Source organism: Exophiala dermatitidis, assembly GCF_000230625.1.
Source record: "Exophiala dermatitidis NIH/UT8656 unplaced genomic scaffold supercont1.3, whole genome shotgun sequence".
Classification (NCBI taxonomy): domain Eukaryota; kingdom Fungi; phylum Ascomycota; class Eurotiomycetes; order Chaetothyriales; family Herpotrichiellaceae; genus Exophiala; species Exophiala dermatitidis.
The window spans coordinates 3,589,633-3,608,557 of NW_008751648.1; the positions used below are offsets into that span (position 1 = coordinate 3,589,633).

General features: G+C 52.5%; 7 protein-coding genes across 9 annotated transcripts; 3 read left to right on the plus strand and 4 right to left on the minus strand.

The window, feature by feature from the left end:
- Nucleotides 1-426: 426 nt before the first annotated feature.
- Nucleotides 427-1,128, minus strand: HMPREF1120_04294 (uncharacterized protein; the record flags this gene model as incomplete). The annotated part of the gene is made up of 1 exon (XM_009158415.1): nt 427-1,128. The coding sequence occupies one exon, from the start codon at nt 1,126-1,128 to the stop codon at nt 427-429; it is 702 nt and encodes a 233-aa protein (XP_009156663.1).
- An 827-nt stretch (nt 1,129-1,955) lies between these two features.
- Nucleotides 1,956-3,927, minus strand: HMPREF1120_04295 (DNA topoisomerase III; the record flags this gene model as incomplete). The annotated part of the gene is made up of 3 exons (XM_009158416.1): nt 1,956-3,366; nt 3,414-3,790; nt 3,838-3,927. The coding sequence occupies 3 exons, from the start codon at nt 3,925-3,927 to the stop codon at nt 1,956-1,958; spliced, it is 1,878 nt and encodes a 625-aa protein (XP_009156664.1).
- Nucleotides 3,928-4,399: 472 nt separating this feature from the next.
- On the plus strand, nt 4,400-5,546 carry HMPREF1120_04296 (uncharacterized protein; the record flags this gene model as incomplete). The annotated part of the gene is made up of 2 exons (XM_009158417.1): nt 4,400-4,759; nt 4,806-5,546. 2 exons carry the CDS (start codon nt 4,400-4,402, stop codon nt 5,544-5,546), a joined length of 1,101 nt encoding a protein of 366 aa, XP_009156665.1.
- A 1,014-nt stretch (nt 5,547-6,560) lies between these two features.
- Nucleotides 6,561-9,569, plus strand: HMPREF1120_04297 (non-specific serine/threonine protein kinase; the record flags this gene model as incomplete). The annotated part of the gene is made up of 1 exon (XM_009158418.1): nt 6,561-9,569. The coding sequence occupies one exon, from the start codon at nt 6,561-6,563 to the stop codon at nt 9,567-9,569; it is 3,009 nt and encodes a 1,002-aa protein (XP_009156666.1).
- A 707-nt stretch (nt 9,570-10,276) lies between these two features.
- On the plus strand, nt 10,277-12,937 carry HMPREF1120_04298 (uncharacterized protein). The gene is made up of 2 exons (XM_009158419.1): nt 10,277-10,613; nt 10,891-12,937. The coding sequence occupies exons 1-2, from the start codon at nt 10,556-10,558 to the stop codon at nt 11,655-11,657; spliced, it is 825 nt and encodes a 274-aa protein (XP_009156667.1). The 5' UTR covers nt 10,277-10,555; the 3' UTR covers nt 11,658-12,937.
- HMPREF1120_04299 lies at nt 12,506-17,151 on the minus strand. Of its 2 annotated transcripts, XM_009158420.1 has the most exons (3): nt 16,844-17,151; nt 13,708-16,786; nt 12,506-13,556 (listed from the first exon to the last, which is right to left on the minus strand). In XM_009158420.1, exons 1-3 carry the CDS (start codon nt 17,015-17,017, stop codon nt 13,405-13,407), a joined length of 3,405 nt encoding a protein of 1,134 aa, XP_009156668.1. In that variant the 5' UTR covers nt 17,018-17,151; the 3' UTR covers nt 12,506-13,404. The 2 variants fall into 2 exon arrangements, with proteins under 2 accessions (XP_009156668.1, XP_009156669.1); XM_009158421.1 differs by having other exon boundaries at nt 12,506-16,786.
- A 165-nt stretch (nt 17,152-17,316) lies between these two features.
- Nucleotides 17,317-18,919, minus strand: HMPREF1120_04300. Of its 2 annotated transcripts, none has more exons than XM_009158423.1 (3): nt 18,481-18,919; nt 18,144-18,343; nt 17,317-18,091 (listed from the first exon to the last, which is right to left on the minus strand). In XM_009158423.1, the coding sequence occupies exons 2-3, from the start codon at nt 18,264-18,266 to the stop codon at nt 17,636-17,638; spliced, it is 579 nt and encodes a 192-aa protein (XP_009156671.1). In that variant the 5' UTR covers nt 18,267-18,343; nt 18,481-18,919; the 3' UTR covers nt 17,317-17,635. The 2 variants fall into 2 exon arrangements, with proteins under 2 accessions (XP_009156671.1, XP_009156670.1); XM_009158422.1 differs by having other exon boundaries at nt 18,144-18,346.
- Between the last annotated feature and the right edge of the window lie 6 nt (nt 18,920-18,925).

An 18,925-nucleotide genomic window follows, 5' to 3' on the forward strand; every position in this document is an offset into this window, starting at 1 on the left:
CGGCTGAAATAATACCTAGATGTCTGTAAACTGGGGATGTGCCCTTGCATTGATGCAGCCTGAAGACTGCTGTGGACTCGGAGTTGGTGAACCTCACTCGGCTGTACTGCCACCAGCTCTAACACCTTGCTCAACGACACAAGGGAAAATGCCCGGTTTACTTGTCAAATTGCGATAAGGGAACGATCCGCCCAAGATTACAAGCTTCTACATGTCACTTTCCAGAAACCTAGATTATGCGCCTTTACAAATGATAAATCAACGCCAATGAATTTGTGGAAAAGCAATAAGGTCAAGTAGTAAGAATACAGTCATTGCCGCTGGATCTAGACCAGCAGACAGAAGCTATGGTGGTATCAATGCCTCAGCGCTATTCATACATCATCATCATGAAAGAATGTCTGGTTGTCCATGAGCCCAACGCGTCTAGAAACGGTTCCCGCCAACACCAGTATGGCCTGCTCCATGGCTTGCATCCGAATCAACTCTGGGATCAAGCTTGTTGGCCAGGTTGGAAGAATGAGGACCAGTGGTGGTGCTGGTTCCCGTGGTTCCCGCAGTTCCTGAAGTTGCGCCATATGCGGTACCTGTCTGACCATATCCGCCTGCAGCACTGGCAGGATTGTTGCGGTGATCGGCGTCCGAGTCGACTCGTGGGTCGAGTTTGTTGGCAATGTTGGAGGAGTGAGGTCCAGCAGTGCCGGTGGTGGCTCCCGTAGTTGTGCCATGGCCATAGGCTGAGGTCGTACCTGTGCCTGTTTGGCCGTATCCACCAACAACGCTTGTAGGGTTGTTACGATGGTCGGCATCCGAGTCAACTCGGGGATCAAGCTTGTTTGCTACATTGGAAGAATGAGGACCGGTAGTGGCGGTGCCTGTAGTATGGCCGTAGCCACCAGTGTGGGTGCCGTGGCTCAGAGTTGATGCATCATGCACAGGGGCAGCACCGACTTGACCATGAGTGCCATGAGTGCCAGTCGTATGGCCAGTAGTGGTATGAGTTCCAGTTGTGTGGCCAACAGTGTCATGACCGGTCGTGGTGTGGCCAGTGGTGCTATGACCGGTGGTAGTTTCGTGGCCCTTGTTGGGAGTCAAGATCTCCTTCGCTTTGTTCACGAGACCCGACATGATTGCGGATGTTGATGTTTGTCTTCGGCTGTACTGTTTGTCTTTGAGGTGCAGATAACGTGGGCTTGTGTCAGAATGGGGGAAATGACTGATGTTTGCATGAATCAAAGGTTCAACCTGGGCAGAGGAGTCAACGTTTAAATAGGCGATGAACGGCACTGGCATCCGTTTGCGAGTGAAGCTGGGCCGTTCCTGCCCTGGCAAGGCACCGCACTTGCCCTGCACTGGCAGGTCACGGCGATGCGTGCAACGTCACTGGAACCGTAACCGGCACACAGTGACTGGCAGTCGGTGCCACCATGTGAAGCTGGAGAAGGCGCAATGTGCGGCGTGAATGTCATATTGGCCAAGTGCCCTGTTTTCACGCATCACAAATCCGCTTGGTCCTGGATTTAAGGCTTGGACGACTGTGGCTGAGGAAAAATAATTGGCTCTCGAAATAGCAGCCAGGAAGAGAACGCACAGTGCCGTCATGCGCGCGTCATTGGGGGCCCGGCTGCAGTGGTGCCTGTCACCGTGACTGGCACAACTCACTGCAGTCACGTGCACCTCAGACACGGAAGTGGCAGCAAAAATCCCCATTGGGTTTAGTTGGGCTTGTTTCAGGCCACCTTCTGGAAAATCCCCCTCAGTCTCTTCTCTTCACTGCCAGTGATGACAATTTCTGGGGCGCGGCTGACGATGCTGGGAAGAGGATCTGGATGAGTCTGGGCCATCACCACCAATCACGCCGGCAGTCTCCTTCACAAGCAAGGATACCGTAAATCCGGCCAAAATGATTTGTTATAGCAGTGATGGCGACATCATACCTTCCAGCCTCTTCAACTTCAGTGAGCGCCGGCATTGACAACATATTTCGTCACAGCTTCCTTCAGAACATTAATCTCGCGTTGTGTCTTGATAAAGACTTCACGGTATTGGTCTAGGCTTTCTTGCACAACCTCCGTTCGACTCTTGCGTCCTTCAGAAATGGCCTTCATCTTTAGTTCCATTTCCTTGCGAAGGAACGGCTTGCTGACGCTGACGTCGAGACCCACGTTGTCATATCCCTCAATCAAGGCCACTCCCAATGTTGTAGGGATGAATTCCTGAACTGAGTTGCGACCGCCACCCGATCGCGGCCGGGTATCAACGTATGAGCGGTCCTTGATCTTGGCAATATGCTCCGCCATCGTGGCATCAGTACCAATCCCGTTCGCGTCCATGAGGGTGATGAGCTCGGGTTCGGTAAGATATCCCGGCGCAGTGGTCTTGCCCTCGGCCATATTGGCTTCTGTAGGCTCGAACGTTTCGCCCACGGTGAAGATAGGGAGTTGTTGACTGCTTTCCCATTTATCGTAGACATAAACATCGAGGTAATTTCGTTCCCGCACGAGGAGGCCATGTGTGTGGAACATCTCCGTGCCCCAGAGCAGTTCAATGTCGGTCGCTTCGCCCTTGGCATCTTCCGAACAACATGCAAGAAATCTTCTGGTCACAAACTCATACACCTTCTTTTCATGCTGATCGAGAGCCGAAGGTGCGGCATAATTGACCGGATGGATGGGAGGATGGGCTTGATCATTATGACTCCCGGACCGAGGCGTTCGGAAGCCGCCGTCAAGCAGTCCCTGCGCATACCGGCCCCAACGATCATCTCGGGTCTGGCGTTCAATGATAGGCTGAAAGCCGAACCCTTGAGGAAACTGGTCGGTCTCCGTGCGCGGATAGCTGATGAAGCCTTTTGTATAGAGCTTCTCCGCGACGGACATGACTTGGTGACTAGTCATATGTAGAAAACGACTCCCGAGCTTTTGCAGTTCCACAGTGGTTAGAGGCAACGGGCGCCATTTCGACGTCGGCTTTGTTTGCACCTTGGTGACTCGGGCATATTTTGCATCAAGACATGCCTCGAAAAGTATAGTGACCACAGCTCGGTCGAAAAGATGCACTCTCCGCCAGTTGAAGTTGACCTTGATCCCAGCGCGAACCTGCACTAGCTTGATCGACCAAAAGAGCTCTGGCTTAAAGTTCCGCACTCTGTTGTAGCGATCGACCACAAATCCAAGGGTGGGGAACTGACAGGAGCCGTAACTGATCATCTTGTCGCGGAGATTTTCGCTCAAACACTGTAGTTCAAGACTCTGCAGCCTGGTAAAGGATGCTCCTATACGCAAGTCGAGCTCTATCCTGGCGGCCACAGCACTGACTTGGCGCTCATCCATGTCGATGGGGGAGTGTGCTGCCTGTATAACATGACTATCACCAGTCAGCCTCGTTCCAGGGCGTATATGCTCCTAACTCACGCTCTTTCGGTGTTGCTGAACTTTGCTCGCTTTACAAGGATGTTCGGATTGCCCTTCTTGGCCTGATCGCGGACTTCGCCACCGATGTGCTCGCCTTCACGGTCGCAATCGGTCCAGATGAAGAGAATTCGAGCATAACGAGCCTGTTGCTGGATATTGTCGGCGATGGGCTTCTTGTCTTTGTCGATGGTAACCAAGGTTGTTGCGTCGAACAATTGGCTGGGTGGACACGACTTCCAGCTCTTGTATCTCGGGTCAAAATCCAGGGCTGTCAGATGGCCCAGCACACTGGTCATTGTGACCGAGCAATTGCCCCATTCTCGAAAATTGAACTCGAACTCATAGTTCTTCACATATTGACTACCGCGAATCGGACGCTATGAACATGAGAGATGAGAAGACTGCAGGGAGAGGGGTTGCCTACCGTATTTAGCTGGCCACCCGCAAGATGCTGGGCGACGGCTTTGGCTATTGCGGGCTTTTCTGCAACGCATAGAATCTTGGGACCGGGCATGGCTCATGTTGGGCAGGCTTCATGTCCGAGAAGAGATGTTCAGTCTGGAGCGGGCAAAGGAGAGGCCGTTTCAAGGACAGGAGCGTGTACCTTATGCCAGAAAGAGCGAATCTTTTGACGCGTTGTTCAGCCTGGCCGCGGAAAACAGACGATACCTCAGGTACCCTCGTTTGCGTGTAATTTTTCTCCCAGGCCGCGGTGCTGTCGGTACCGTATTTACGGAGGGTGCTGATTGGCGGAGGCAGATCTGGGGCTTGGATCTTGACGATCGTGATTACATCATTACTTTCTCTCCATGTCACGGCATCTCATCTCATCATCTCATTATTACTGCACCCTTTTGGAGTTCAAGGCCACCGCGTAAATGAATACATTTCCCTGAACAACATCACCTACTACCTCGTCTACGAAGTCTCTTCGATATATCCACAAGGTCTTCGTTCGACACCTCCGGGTCGGTCTTTCGCCAGTCATGGCGCTGCCCGTAGTTCGCAGTTTGACAGAATGCGCCGACTACAATTCCACCGTGGCTCCTTACCTCACCCAATTGCGCCCGCTTCCAGCGCTGTTCGTCGAGTCTTTTGCGAATAGTGCCGCACTGAAGCAACTATATCTTGACACGAATCCGCTGGTTGCAGCAGCTGCATTGTCGCTGGCCCTCGCGCCGATATTCTTGGTTGTCTCGGAGATCAATAAGAATTACTCGCAGGTGGATCGAGTATGGTCAATTCTACCGACTGTTTACAATGTCCATTACGCCCTCTATGCTCACTTGGCGGGACTCTCTTCTACGAGACTTGATATTGCTGCCGCGATCAGTGCAATTTGGAGTGTAAGTACATGAACCACGGTCACATATTCTGTCTGACAACAAACAGATACGACTGACGTATAACTATTATCGTAAAGGCGGATATTCCATTGGGAGTGAGGACTACCGATGGGCCATTGTCAAGAAATATACCGGACCAGCGGTGTTTTTCGTCTTCAATGTCACCTTCATCTCTCTAGCGCAATCTATACTACTCTTTACCATTACGACTCCGACCTACGTCCTTCTCCTTGCCCAGCGGCTCGCTACACATAGCTCCCAGACTGCATCATGGGGATGGGAAGACTCCCTTGCAGCCATAACCATGCTCTCCTGCATAGGCATCGCCTTCGTGGCAGACGAGCAGCAATGGCGTTATCAGTCAGCTAAGGCTGCCTATCGCAAGGAAGCCAAGGTGCCAGCAGGCTTTGACCGCGCAGACTTGGATCGCGGCTTCAACACCAAAGGTCTCTTTGCGTATTCCCGGCATCCCAATTTCGCCGCCGAACAAGGCGTCTGGGTGTCTCTCTACCTCTGGTCGTGCTTGGTGACCAAAACTTGGTACAACTGGACCGGGATTGGCGCGGCGGCCTACCTAATCCTTTTCCAGTCCAGCACTTGGTTGACCGAGCTTCTCTCCTCAAACAAGTATCCAGAGTACAAGATCTACCAAAAGCAGGTTGCAAAGTTCCTGCCCTTGCCAGGTTCAACCCCATACACACCTACAGTCGGGACACCACATGGCGGCGCAGGCTCTAGGTTGGAGAGCGATGCAATCAGAGAGAAGCAACGATTTGATCTACGCTGAGGATGTACTTGTCCTTCAGCCGCAATGGGCGAGGACAGGACGAATTATGGAAGGTGATTGAGTTGATACACTAAATTACAACACTGAGGACTTCTACGCCACCAGGCTTTTCTCACACCTACCAACACCTGGAAGTGTAGACCACTACGGAATCAACGCACACGCAGATTTTCTGTCATCACGTCCTAGTAGTGAGCCCTCTCTAGCGTTTTGACCGGGAGGCTAGTCTCCGGAGTGGAGAATTCAATCGCCCACAAGAAGTGTCTGTAAAAGCCTGTGACTGTGAAGAAATGTCGAGGCAAGCCTTCAAACAGCAGAATTACTGTAAGCAGGAGTAAATGCTGAGCCGAGACGAAAACCACTGCAAGATCCTTTGCATCCAACGCGTACTTGATCCAGAGTGGCTGACGGGGTGGACTGTCCCCAGAGTACCGCCCCCAGTATATCTCCTTAGCCACAACTAGAGGTTCCCGGGCTGCCCCAGGGGTTGATTGTCGAGGTCTGTTAGGCACAGCTCGGCCTCTGTGGCCCTAAAGTTCTCACCACCATCCACTCTGTTCGGAATTATCTGTCAAATATCCATGACGGTGAGACTCTGTCTGATGCTGGCAGCCCGGACAAGCTCATACTTGACAGCTCCTCTAGTGAGTCTGCCACTCAAGGGATGACCTTGCCTAGGATCTGTATGACGATCATGATGCACATATAAAACCCAGCCCTGGTGAGTATATGACCGCGTCGGCATTGACTGTCTTAGCATCGCCAACTTGAACCGGTCACCCGAAACGTCAGACCACCAACTGTAAGAGCACTCACTCCATCCGGCCACGATCGGATCGAAGAGTTTTATGTCGAAGACCTCGGCGTCGAAGATTTGATTTCTGTGTCTTGTTCGTCCCGTTCAATAGTTTCGCAAACCGAGCGTACGCCCCTTGCTGCCACTATGTCGCGTTGAATGAATTTGATCTCGCAGCAAGATCAATATAAGAATTAGCAGCTCCGTTGACCTGCGCCATGGACCTGGAAAGGCTCAAGCAAAACCTCCGGCTTCGCTCCGGACGGTTGAAGAAATCTCGCAAACCCGGAGGGCGGGCAGAATCTGCTGTCGCTACTCAGACCAAAGTGTCTGTTCCACGGGACAAGCCGAGCAGTCCTGTGCCTGTGCAACGAGACACTCGGCCAGCGAAAACAGCACCATCTGGTCCTCCTCAAGAGGAGCCTTCGCTTCGCAACTGGGACACTGGCACGGCGCTCCCTCAGATTACTTCTCCTTGTTCACCAAAGCGACATTCCGAGATACTCCATACGTCTACTCTCTCGGACGCAAATCCCAATCTGCCAAAAACGTCGTCACGATACGGCCGGTCAGGGATAGAACGACCCCGAACAAGTACATCATCTAAGCCAGCACAAAAGCCTCTGCCTGTCCAGCGTACCTTGTCCGACACCGATGCTGGAGTGGCAGTGATATCTGATACCTCTGATGCCCTGGACTTTGACCTCCGTCCACCGCCGCCTCGACAGAAACCGCCCTCAGTGGAGTCACTGTCCGAGTCTTTATTCTCGTGGGGATATCTCAACATTCTCCTTCGACGGCCAGAGTATCTGGCTCGCTTTACTTCCTTTCTGGCCAAATACCAGCCGGAAAGTCAGCCGATCCTCCTCAGGTATCTAGAGACCCAGAAGGCTATGAAAGCCATCGAGTATGCCAACGCTGTGGCCGAAGGAATTGACCCTCTTCCCCCAGTCGATCAGAGGTCGGGGAGTATTCGACCATCTACTGCTGCCACCGTCGACAAGGCTTTTGAGGAGTGGAGTGCTTCAGCATTTCGCATATTGACGGACGTCGCTCTTCCCGCCTATATCACTTATAACCTGGTGAAAGTCGTTAGTGACTGTCTCATTGACGAGATTACAGGGAGACAAACGCCATTGCTGGGTGATCTGGTTGGGGGTCTGTCCGAGGTCTTTTGCCTTACCGACCCCAACCAGGAAGACAATCCCATCATCTACGCCAGTGCCGAGTTCTACCGTTTTACAGGATATGGACCCGACGATGTGATCGGGAGGAATTGCCGATTTCTTCAGGGACCCAGAACGAAGCGGGAGTCGGTCGCAAGGCTCAGGAGAAGCATTGTTGAGGGCCAAGGAATCTCCGAAACGTTGCTGAACTATCGCAGAGATGGTCGGCCGTTCATCAATTTGTTAATGATCGCGCCACTCCATGACGACAAAGGGAACGTGAAATACCACATTGGTGCCCAAGCAGATGTGACTGGTCTGGTCGAACGTGGGAAAGGTTTGGTCGGGTTCGAGCGATATCTGGTGACACAGGAAATCGAGAAACGGGAGCAGGAACTCAATAGCAAGATCGGCAAGGAAGATCCCGTCCATACACAGAAATCTAGAGCTCTGGCAAAGCTCCGAGAACTTAGCCAGACGTTCGACCTCGAAGAATCCGCCATTGTGCGGTCGCAGTCTCGGTCCGCTTCCACGACAAGAAACGGTGAGGAAGGGAGCATTGGCAGCGGCCGAAGAGCGTCACGACGTCTGATAGCCGACTTTGACCCTCCTTCAGAAAATGAAGATGAACGAATCACTGCAAATGACGATACCTGGAATCTTGGCCAATCTGGACCATTCGGCTCTTCCGGGAAGCTGCCCGGCGTTTATGATAGCTATATGCTGATCAGACCGGCGCCCTCCTTGAGGATTGTGTTTGTCTCCCCTAAGCTACGTCGACGACTGGGCGATGTTATCCAGCACCCATTCCTGTCTCATGTTGCTGCTCCGTCCAGAACACTAGCTGGGCTCAAGGAGAGTCTCGGGACAGGTGTTCCGGTCTCTGCCAAGATACACTTCATGCTCAACCGGGGCGAGCGGAGAGATGGAACAAAGATAAGTGCAGATAGGAAGCCGGATGAAACAGGACAAAGTCGAGTCTGTTGGGTCTCCGCAACCCCGTTGTTGGGCAGCGACGATAGGATTGGTGTGTGGATGGTCGTGGTTGTCGACAAGACCAAAGTGTTTGCAGCATCTAAACTTGAAAGAGAAGCAGGGAAAAATGTGACGGAAGTCCCTATATCTGGCAGGACGCACGGCGCAGGTAACTCGAACCTCAGTTACCTGAACCTCGATATCCCGGTTCATGATCCTCCTGGACAACGGCGTCAATCCCAACGCGACCCAACACCAAAGCAAGATATGCCGGCTGAGGAGATGCCTGTCAAGCCCGCCAAGCTCGAACAGGTGGCTGAACAAACAAGCACTGTTCAATCACCCACTTCGATAAGTATGGGCAGCACGTTGACTGCAAATCAGGAGAAGAAAAGGGATCTACCCGCGGCACAACAAGTTGAAGAACGGCGGCCAATTGGGGCAGAAGAGGCTCATGCCGATGCAGACTCGGATTTCATTCCAGTCGGGAAGACCGACGCAAGACTCTCTGACGGCAACGTGCCGTCCCCAGATAAGGACTTCGCGGAGGGTATTCCACAACCACAAACACCGGAGCAGCCAGAATGGGCTCAGCATGAGCCCAACCATGACGGTGAACCAGAAGCACCGACGGCTTCAGAAGTCGACGGTGCTCTTGAGAATGAGTTGGCTGGTATCAAGTCCGGGCTGGAGAGGCTATCCTTGGACTCACGAAACATGCAAAACATGCATGCAGCATTCCAAAACGAGGCAGACTTGTTCCATGGTTTTTCAGACAACGAAGATACTCCTAGACGGCCCGAGCATCTGAGTCGTTTTGACAGCCGCTCTCATTCCCATTCCCCTTCCCAATCGGGGTCCGTTATCGTAGATCATTCAGCCCCAATATCACACAACGGTATACATTACCTGGAATACCTTCGTCATCCGGGAAGCAGATCGTCTTCGGAATACCATCGTGGAATGCCTGGAAGTGGGATACTGTCGTCAATATACCACCCGGAGAGCGGTGAATACTACTCGGCGGATGATGGTGAAGATTTTAATGACGACCAGTGTGCAAGAACTCCATACAGCGTCGACTGACATGCTTGCCGCGGAAGGAAGGCGTGAAAATGGTTTGGTTTGGCTCGAACGAGGTTTTTCAATCTACGCAGGGGCGGAGCGAAGGGGTTCCCTGGGCTTTTTGCGGCACCCACAAATACCCTCCAGTAGGCCAGGAATATACTATAGCAACTTGTAGCATATGGTGGCATTGGCATACAACCACAGCAATATTGAATAACTCAGTTCAATCGATGACACTCGAAAATGTCCGTGAATAAACGTGTTAGCTAGGTAGTCATATAGTGCAGTCAGCAGACGAGGAGAAGGGAATCAAAACACAAAACCACAAAGGGGCAAAAGAAGCTGGTACAGCGTACACGGACAAAAAGCAAAAAACAGGTCTCACAAGCCCCAGTCGTATAGGAGGTGTATGAGTGACTGTAGGAGGTGTATGAGTGACTGAAAACCCCCGGTGTTTTATGCCATCAGGGTTTTTTGACCGAACAATTATGGTTGAGAAGTTATTTTATAGCCGACCTAGTTGTTGACTCGGAACTAGGCACCAATCCCAAATCCCCTACCCACCTAGGCCATAAGACCCGATGGTGGTGAAGTGGTGATTGTTGGGGATAATTTGGCGGGTAGGAAATATATTCGGTAGTTAAAATCGAGGGAGGGCGCCCAACTTCACGGGCGGTGACGGTGACGGTGACTTATATTGCTGGCCGTGTGGGTGTTGTGGTGAGTTGTAAGCCCCTATGACCCGGTCAGCCTCGCAAAAGCTCAAGGCTGAGCCATGCCAAGGGATTACATAATCTAGGTTGATTACGTTATCAAAGGGCGTCGCGACCTAATGTCCTTTGACTTTTTTTGTGGCCTCGACATATTGCAATACATATCATTTGGTGTATTCTGATCTGGCCACAAGAGTGCTTTTCGAGTTTTGAGAATCTCCCTGGTCCCGTGGATCTTTTGAAAGGAACTCAGTAATCCTCGACGACCTTTCCCATATCTGTCCTGTCACAATGCCTGAAAACGGCCAAGTCGAACCTATTCCCCCGGTCAAGGACCTGGCTAGTAGTGGTAAGTCAATTCGTGCTGAATGTCTTGGTTGATGGAGCGGGTGTTTCGTATCTTCTTTTTGCCCCATGAGGTCTTATATCCCCAATTTGTGTATGGGGATAGGGGAGCAGCTGTGATTCGGAAGCCATTGTTCTGTTCCTGTCGACCGACCATCCACTGCTTGCGTCCTCAGCACGAGGATATTGTTTGTGGATGATGTTGACGCCTCGTCTCCCCGATTTCGAACCAAGACGTTGTTTCGCAAGTGAAAACCCCAGCCACTGACTTCGTCCACCAGAACCATCTGTGCGACGGGCATGTCTCAAGACCATCATCTCGCACCTCACCGAGCGCGCTGCTTCATCGCCACTGACATCGACGCAATGTCTTCAACTCTGGCGCGGGCTATACGTAGCACTCTACATGCACGACAGCAAGAATGCCTTGTCTGTACAGCAATTGGCCGCCGAACTGGCGGCGACAGTGAAGCTCATGGCCGCAAAGGACGAAGAGGCCACCAGCAGTGGCGAGGACGACGAGAACAGTAACGGCAACAGCAAAAGCAACAGCAATAACTCTCCATCTTGGCTCGACACCTGGGCCACGGCATTCTGGGAGACCATCTGTCGAGAATGGACGACGATCGACCAGTGGCGCATGAACAAGGTGCTGATGCTGGTCCGTTTCTTCTTGAGAGAAACCTTTAATGTCTGCTTCACTGCGATCGCCAACGACACAGATAGTACCAACTCTAAAGACTTGGTCCTGCGGCAAAAGCAGATCTTGGAAACCTGGCCGCTCAGTCCGCGCGAGCGCAAGGTTCCAGATGGACTGAGGCTCCATGTCCTTGACGTCTGGGTTGACGAACTGCTCGGCCAACTCGACGTTGTGCGCCAGTCTGGAACTGTGGATGATGACGACAACGCCGTCGCCGCCTCGTTGCAACAAGTCGCGCAGGATTTCATGACGCCCGTCGAAACAATCAGCAGGCAAGCTTTGAGCAAAGGCGTCAAGATGAGGGCCAAAGATGCGATTCAGCTGTTTCAGGAGAAAACTTCTTCGTGACAGTGACAAAAGTCAGCCGTCAAGTTTTGCTGAATACGTCACACGAACCATCATTGCATTACCTACATACTGGACAAGAGGCCGCTCAGTGACACTGATAGGAGGATTCGAGGTCGATGGCCATGCTCTTTTGCAAACAATATGGGCACTGGCGTGCATGCAGTATTCCTTACCATCCATGGACTCCTCGCGCAACGACCGTGCCCAAGCATACTTCTAACCGCATATACACACTGTCTGTGTTTCCCGCTGACTGCTCGCGCGCATCAACTGCCAGGCTGCCCACGGGGCAATCTACATAGCGATGAACATTCTCGGTCTATCGAATTGTCCTAAATTCGTCCGGCCAGGGCCCCTACGGGAAGGGTTGGTTCCAAACAAACCGCCGCTTCCATTGAGTCAATATTTTGACCCAAACCCAACAATCTACCCCCTTCGAATAACGCCAGCTCCTAGCTTCGACATAGCAGAGCATGCCTGCAGAATACCATGTGCAAAGATCGTTCGCAAGACTCGGATGAAAGCGTGGGCCCAGAGGCTCCATCTCACTTCTGGGTTCTGTGTTGGCCATATATCGCGGTACAAAAAGTCTGAAATCCTTTCCCTTGCCTTGTCTGGCCCACAATAGTCATCTGGCTTTCAAAACCCAAGCAGTGCTGAAATTCAGACGTGGAGGATCTTCTGACCATTAACCGGGTCGTGATTGAGTTGGGCGGTCAGCTGGATAGACCTTAGCCGGGTAAGCGAATATTTGACTTTCCGGGGGGAGAGTGTGAGAATGTGAGAGTTTTCAGATGGGATAGAACCATCGCACAGTCGCCCCCGGGATATCACAGAGGCTGGCATTCCGGAATCTTGCCCTGCTGCCCCGGAGGCTTGGTTGGATCCCCAGAGCTGGCCGCACGCGACCTAACTGTTCGAGGCGCGGGCGTGCGATCTTGAACACCCAGCTGTGGCAGGTGGGCTAGGTCTGTCCATGGTCGATGGTGGATACCAAGGGGCATACTGTATCTAGGTAGCGAAACAGACAAGAAGGAGAGACAATGGTAATCCAACTGTTGTTCCCTTTGCTCACCCACCCGTCACAGCATCTTGTCTGTGTATACCTTGCATTGTTGTTTGCCGGCTCCCCTTTCGTTTACTTCGGACCAATACCTTACGCCAGTACAACTACACCTTAACGTACATGCTAGCGTACCTTATACTCGGCAGAGTGTATACAATAGTAGGTACAGATCAAGCAAACATATGATTAGCATAAATACACAAAATGGCTCGGCTCAGCTCATACAGGGAGATGCAATAGCATGTCGCAAGCAACATGAACATCCTCGCAAATAGAATAACTGCACACTGAATGCAATGGAACGCTTGATCTCAACCAGCTGATCAACATTAACAACATGACTTGACTTGAATGGACGTCCGTCAAAAGCAAAAGCGCTATGAGAGCAGAACCAGAACAAAATCGAGCTTCTCAAACTTGAAGCTAGAGCTCCCCGCAAGTGAGCAGACTGAACAACAATGAAGTGTAGTCTGTCCACCACAGACATTCAATCACAGACATACACTCTCACTGAAATTAAGACAGACATCCTAAATAAAAAGCTTCGCTTCCACAGCTTCCATGCACAAAATGCCAGTGCAGTGCATTAAACCCAATTAAACCCCCTTTTCCTCCCTGTTCCTTCACTTCACTTCACTACTATCCCGCGAACTCGGCTCATAATTGTTTGGTTCGGTTGTCTCAAAAGACTGCTGGCTTCCACCAGCTTCCCCTGTTGTCTTCTTCCTCTGTCTCCTTCTTTTTCATGCTTTCACCATCTTTGCTAGGGGAGGAGGCTTGACCAGATTCAGATTTCTCAGTATTATTCGTAGTAGTAGGAGCAGGAGCATCATCTATCGGGCAACCGGCAGTCCTCAGATCATCAGCGTGTTATGTCCACACAAACCAGAAGCCCTCCCAGTCCTAGAAAATGACAGATCCAGGCCCACCCCAAGCGAGACGAGCCGAGATGAGATGAAGTTTATTATGAAATGTTGGACATACCGAGACCCATGCCCCCGTCGCTCACTTCAACCTCTGGAAGTTGCGGGGCGGCCGAAGTTTCGGGAGCGCTTCCCTTTGGTTCTGGAGTGGTCGCTTCGGGCGATTGTACTTTCTCCTCGCTCGCATCTTCAAAAGGAGTTTCGGCCTCTTGAGAATTGTCCTTCTCAGTCTCCGACGCCGTTGCTGTGGGCTCGGTTGATTCGGAGGCAGCACTGGCAGACGCAGCCGCAGCAGCAGCAGCAGCAGCTTCTTCTGCTCTTTTCCTTTCCAATTCCGCTGCACGAGCCTGTTGGCGTTCCCAATTTTCCTTGCGGGCCGCCTCATCCTTCAACTTCCGCCTTCGTTCGACTTCATCCATTCCTCCGGTCTTCTTGAGTTTACCTTCCTCCACAAACTTTTCAACTTCGCGTTGGAACTCTCCAACCCTGCGACTCTCCAGCTCGCGCTGGCGGACCTTTGCAGCCCTCTCTATTGCCTCGAGGCGACTTTCATGGTTTGGCTGCAAGGCTCGCACTTCGTCAAGCATACCACTTTTTGCCTCATGAGGATCTACATCGGTGTCGAAAGGCAGCTGTTTCAAGCCTTGCCGTCCGCCGGTACTTGCCGCCTGCAGGTTCTGCTGCTTGGTTGCCTCCTCCACCAACTTGAACACATTAGTAATATCTTCGAGATCCCCGTCAAGGTCGTTCATTAGTTCATCTTGTTGAGTCAGCTCGTCCCGCTCGGTCATGACAACTTGAAGCTCCTGCTCCCAGATCCGCGTCCAGATGGGTTTCTCGCGCTTGACAAATTCTTTCACTTTGGTCAGCTGTTTGGCTGCTGTACTGATTTCTTTGCTGATGTCTTCAAGTTGACGGGGCAGGGGCCTGACGCCTCGCGTTACCACATCTTTTCGAAGCTCTTCGACGATATCCGAAAGATCATCCACGCGGTTGACCAGTGCCTCGGAATCATCGGACAGTACCTTTTTGCTCTCGTTGATGTGCGCACGACCGGCATCACCTTTGTATGAGGAATTTGCAGCTTCGACTGCAACAGCTTTAACATTGGCAGCCTTGGCTCGAATATTGTTCATTGCGGCGGTGAAATCGGACGACATTGTTGAATAGGTCTGTCGTAGTACGGCTAGCTCACGCCTCAAAGTCTGGATCTCCTGCAATGACGCGTCAGATGGCGCAGCGGCAGCGGCTGGAAAGCTGCCAGGAGCCAAGACAGGAGTTCGAGAAGGTTGGTGGGAGGGAACGGCAGACATGCGCGCCATTTCCTTCGAAGTCTCGAGCTGTCGATCAGAGAAGCGTTGCATCATCGTCGTTTGTCCTTCTAGTAATGACCGGACCCCATCCAAACTTTTCTGGAGACCCCCAAGTCCTTCGTCGATTTGCTTCTTGACTTCATCAAGCGCCTCAACATTGAGAACTAGAACGGATCGGTCTTTGACGTCGGAAAGGTCCTCTAATTCATGCCTTACACCCGAAACTGGGTCCTGGACATAAATCTCGGGCAGCTCAACGCCGTTATGTTGTGTATTCCATGCAAACTTCTCGATGAATGCCAGCTGTAGCCTCGGGATGGTCAGCTCTTCGTAGCCATCAGCCAAGACAAACTTTTTGATCTTGCTCTTGTATTGAAGAAACAGCGTCAATTCCTTTCCTTGCGGAGGCGAAGATCCGGTGGTCAACGCCTGAGATGGAGGCGGAGTGACGGTTTCGCGAGGTTGTCGCTGGACAGTCTCCGGAGTACTGTCCTCCTCCGCCTCAGCGTGTGTCATGTGATGCGGAGGTAGTGGAGCGGGCTGTGAGTCAATGGAGGAATGATCTTTGTATTCTTCTGGCGGTGGACCCAAAGGTCCATTGAGTGTTGCTCCTACCACTGCTTTTTCTGCGGTACTTGCATCAAGTTTTGGAGGCTTGTGGTATTCATCTGGGGTTTTCACCGTCGGACTGTCCAAATTTACAGAACCGTCAGGAGCTTGGATGCGAGGTACGTCCTGGAGCGACAAGACCGGGGCTTCTTCCCTTTCCTCAGAGATACGCTGAGGGGCTCGTACCGAACCACTCCTGCTCGGTGATACATCGCCCTGCCGTGTGGATTTGGCCCTTGATTGTTGGTAGGAACTTCGCGATCGTACTGCTGTCAAAGACTCGCGAACCTCCTTGCCCCGATTAGGGATCGGTGAGTTTTGAGTGGCCGGTATCACGGGAACCCCATTGGGCGAGGCACCCAGGTGCTTTTGTATCTGATATGCGGAGAACCTTCGGGAGGCCCGTCTCTCCAGGTCTCCTCCACGCTGTAATCGCGTAAAGGCATCCTGTTTAGGCGGCGGAGGCGGTGGATGGGGGAAATTGTGCGGACCCGTGGGAAGATGAGCAGTAGAATGATAGGGTATTTGCGCTGGAGTATTTTGAGGAACATTTGAAGGGGTGTTTCCGGAGGAATCGGACTGCGAGCCTTGAGGGGTAACATCGTGCCGCAGTGCTTGACGTTCCAGCAATGGACGACTTGTGGAGGGCGCGGCCGGAGGGTTTGCGGGTGCGTATGACTGCTGGGTGCCAGGCAGGTTGTCTTGTGGTGTTGGCCCACGCAGGCTTGGAGTGGCACTCGGCACGTCCTGTAGCATATGTGTCAAGCCGGATTCATTGCTACCGGTGGTCGACACGCTGGGTTGTCGCCCTGATGCGCCCAGCGGTCTTGCCTGAGATGAGGCGGCAGCCTCCTTTGATCCTCGACCACGAAGTCTGCTTTGTTTCCTCTTGAGCCCATGTAGAAGGTTGATGATGATATCGCGGATTCGGGGAAGGTAATTGTCGAGCGCCTGTGGGGAGGCCGGCTGGCTGAGGGTATCCTCGAGGATATTTCGAAGCAGGTCAGGAACAGGGCCCAGGTCAGCGGTTTCCACCCCAATGGAATTGAACGCGCGACAGGCAAGGTTGAATTCATAACCCAAGCGCACGTAGACATCCGACACCTCCTCTTCTTGAGCCTGGCCGCGCGACCATTGTGTCAGAGTCTCGAGCAGCTGTTTGGTAGCGACTAATAGATGGGTAACGCTCTTCTCTATTTGGGAAATCTGTTTGTCGGGCTGGATCTGGCGTTAGTCTCAATAGTCCAAACTGCCTGTCGAGGGGTCTATACGCACGTTGGCACTGCGTTGGGAGCGTCCTGAGCCAGACGAGGATCTTACTTGAGACCCTACTCCTGAAGGCGGATTCATGGCCGGAGGCGGAGAGTGCACTGCATCAGGGATGGGCTGATGTCCCCGTAATGACTGCGGCATGCGCTGGGCTGCTGGCGATCCTGACGGCTGCATCATCGGGCCAGCATCGAGGCAGAACAGAGAGGCATAGTGGACCAGCCAGACAGGACCGTCACTCTCCTTGCTGAGAGGATACCGCTGAGGTGGTCAGGCGCGTGAGACGTGATTGAGGATGCGGTGCTGAATCGGACAACCATAATAGTAGTACCACTGTCCCACTGTAGTGCCAGTGCTGCATTCGGCGATGCTGACTGGCTTCTGGCGCACCTTCCCTACTTCAGCGCTAGTCGCTATATCCACGCAACTTTTACACACTGAGTGAATAGAACACCTCATAACACTCTTTCGGTGTTCAATTTGGTGGATATGAAGACTGGTCTTTCATTTGTAAATGTGCTCGTGGGAGCGTGATAGATCTGCCTTATAGCTTGCGCGCCTGTACTTGCTGTAACCTGCCCGTGTCAGATCGCCCCCGACTTGCTTCTACCCACCCGGCCATTGCACGAGTGCCCATTTCGCAGAGGTCTATATGTTGGTGTAGATGTTGCACGCTAAGACAGCACATATCTAGCAATGCCAAACGCCCTGGCGCCGATGCTCAACCAATTCCATGCCTGGCATGTATCTCGTCACTGCAGAGACCAGCAATTTCCATCGAGGACCATAGCCAGTGTCTCAGTGTCGTTGTCCAGGTGCGTCTTCATACTCCTGTAACTTCCGCTTCACAAGTTCAAGCGCATTCTTCTCGACCACCTCCTTGTCGTCCCGGACATCCACCCGCAGAACGTCCCATTCAAGATCTTCCTCGGGCTCTTCTAGCGCGGCGATTTGACTGTGGACCATGCTCTCCTTCATATAGTGGCCTTTGCGTTGCGCAACACGCTTTTGCAGGGTGTCTTCGTCGACCTTGAGGTAGATGAAATGGATGTGTACACTTGGATGGTTGTAGTTGGCGACTCGGATAACGTCTCGGTATTTGCGTTTCAGCGCGGAACAAGTGACAATGACAGAGTCGGAGGTTTCAAGACGCTTGACCGCCTCTTCCCTTAGAGTAATGAGCCAGTCCCAACGGTCCGCGTCGGTAAGAGGGATACCGGAACCCATCTTCTCCTTATTAGCCGCTGAATGGAACTGGTCCTTGTATTAGCGTAGTCCGAGAACGTGCGCGCAACTGGTATCCTACATCATCGCCCTCAACATACGGCCACGACAGCTCTTGGGAGAGATATTGGGCAACCGTAGTCTTCCCACATCCTGCAGGCCCCGTCACGATCCAAATATGCTTAAGATCCGGCTCGGACGGCATGTTTCGTGCGAACGATCCACGACTGGAAGAGGGCGTACGGGTGAAGTTCTGAAGGTGAGGATGTTGCGTGTTACGTTCTGCTGACAACATGGTTTCAGATGTCAGAATATAAAGAGATAAGTCCGGTTACAAAAAGCAAGAAGCACACAAACATGGAGAGGAAGCCAATAGTGGTGTATAAACCAGCAATCCGTGGGATGGGAACCAAACATACAAGGGCTGGAAAACAAAGATGTCAGATATCAAACCATCGCCGTTCCGTTCAATCGACCGCGCCAGACCTCAACTCGCAAGGAATCAAATCCCGCCACGCCAGGATGTAAAAGTACAGTCGTATCGGCGTCGGTAAAGGGCGACAATGAGCTCGAGCGGATCTGGAAAACGAGGGCAGGGTGACAGTTGCCCGCATCCCCACACTACGCATCTCAGCCAACGGCGGGCACGGCAAAGATGGCGGTGATGCGCATGGCCTCCGCTGGCTGCTTGATCAAGGCCCAATGGGGCCGCGGAACGGATGGCAATTCGACGATAGTCAGGCACCAAAGGCTGAAGTCAGGAATGGAAGATACCTGGTATATGGCCCGGGGCTGTGGTAGAGGCGAGCGGATGGAAGAGGCCCAGTCCGAGTCAAGCAATGCACTGCGTGCGCAGCCTGCGCC

Coding starts and splice junctions, on each gene's coding strand:
- HMPREF1120_04298 (XM_009158419.1), top strand. CDS start 10,556: ATGCCTGAAAACGGCCAAGTCGAACCTATTCCCCCGGTCAAGGACCTG. Junction 10,614..10,890: donor CAAGGACCTGGCTAGTAGTG/GTAAGTCAATTC, acceptor TTCGTCCACCAG/AACCATCTGTGCGACGGGCA.
- HMPREF1120_04299 (XM_009158420.1), bottom strand. CDS start 17,017: ATGATGCAGCCGTCAGGATCGCCAGCAGCCCAGCGCATGCCGCAGTCA. Junction 16,787..16,843: donor GCTCCCAACGCAGTGCCAAC/GTGCGTATAGAC, acceptor CGCCAGATCCAG/CCCGACAAACAGATTTCCCA. Junction 13,557..13,707: donor CGACGGGGGCATGGGTCTCG/GTATGTCCAACA, acceptor GTTGCCCGATAG/ATGATGCTCCTGCTCCTACT.
- HMPREF1120_04300 (XM_009158423.1), bottom strand. CDS start 18,266: ATGCCGTCCGAGCCGGATCTTAAGCATATTTGGATCGTGACGGGGCCT. Junction 18,092..18,143: donor CGTATGTTGAGGGCGATGAT/GTAGGATACCAG, acceptor TACAAGGACCAG/TTCCATTCAGCGGCTAATAA.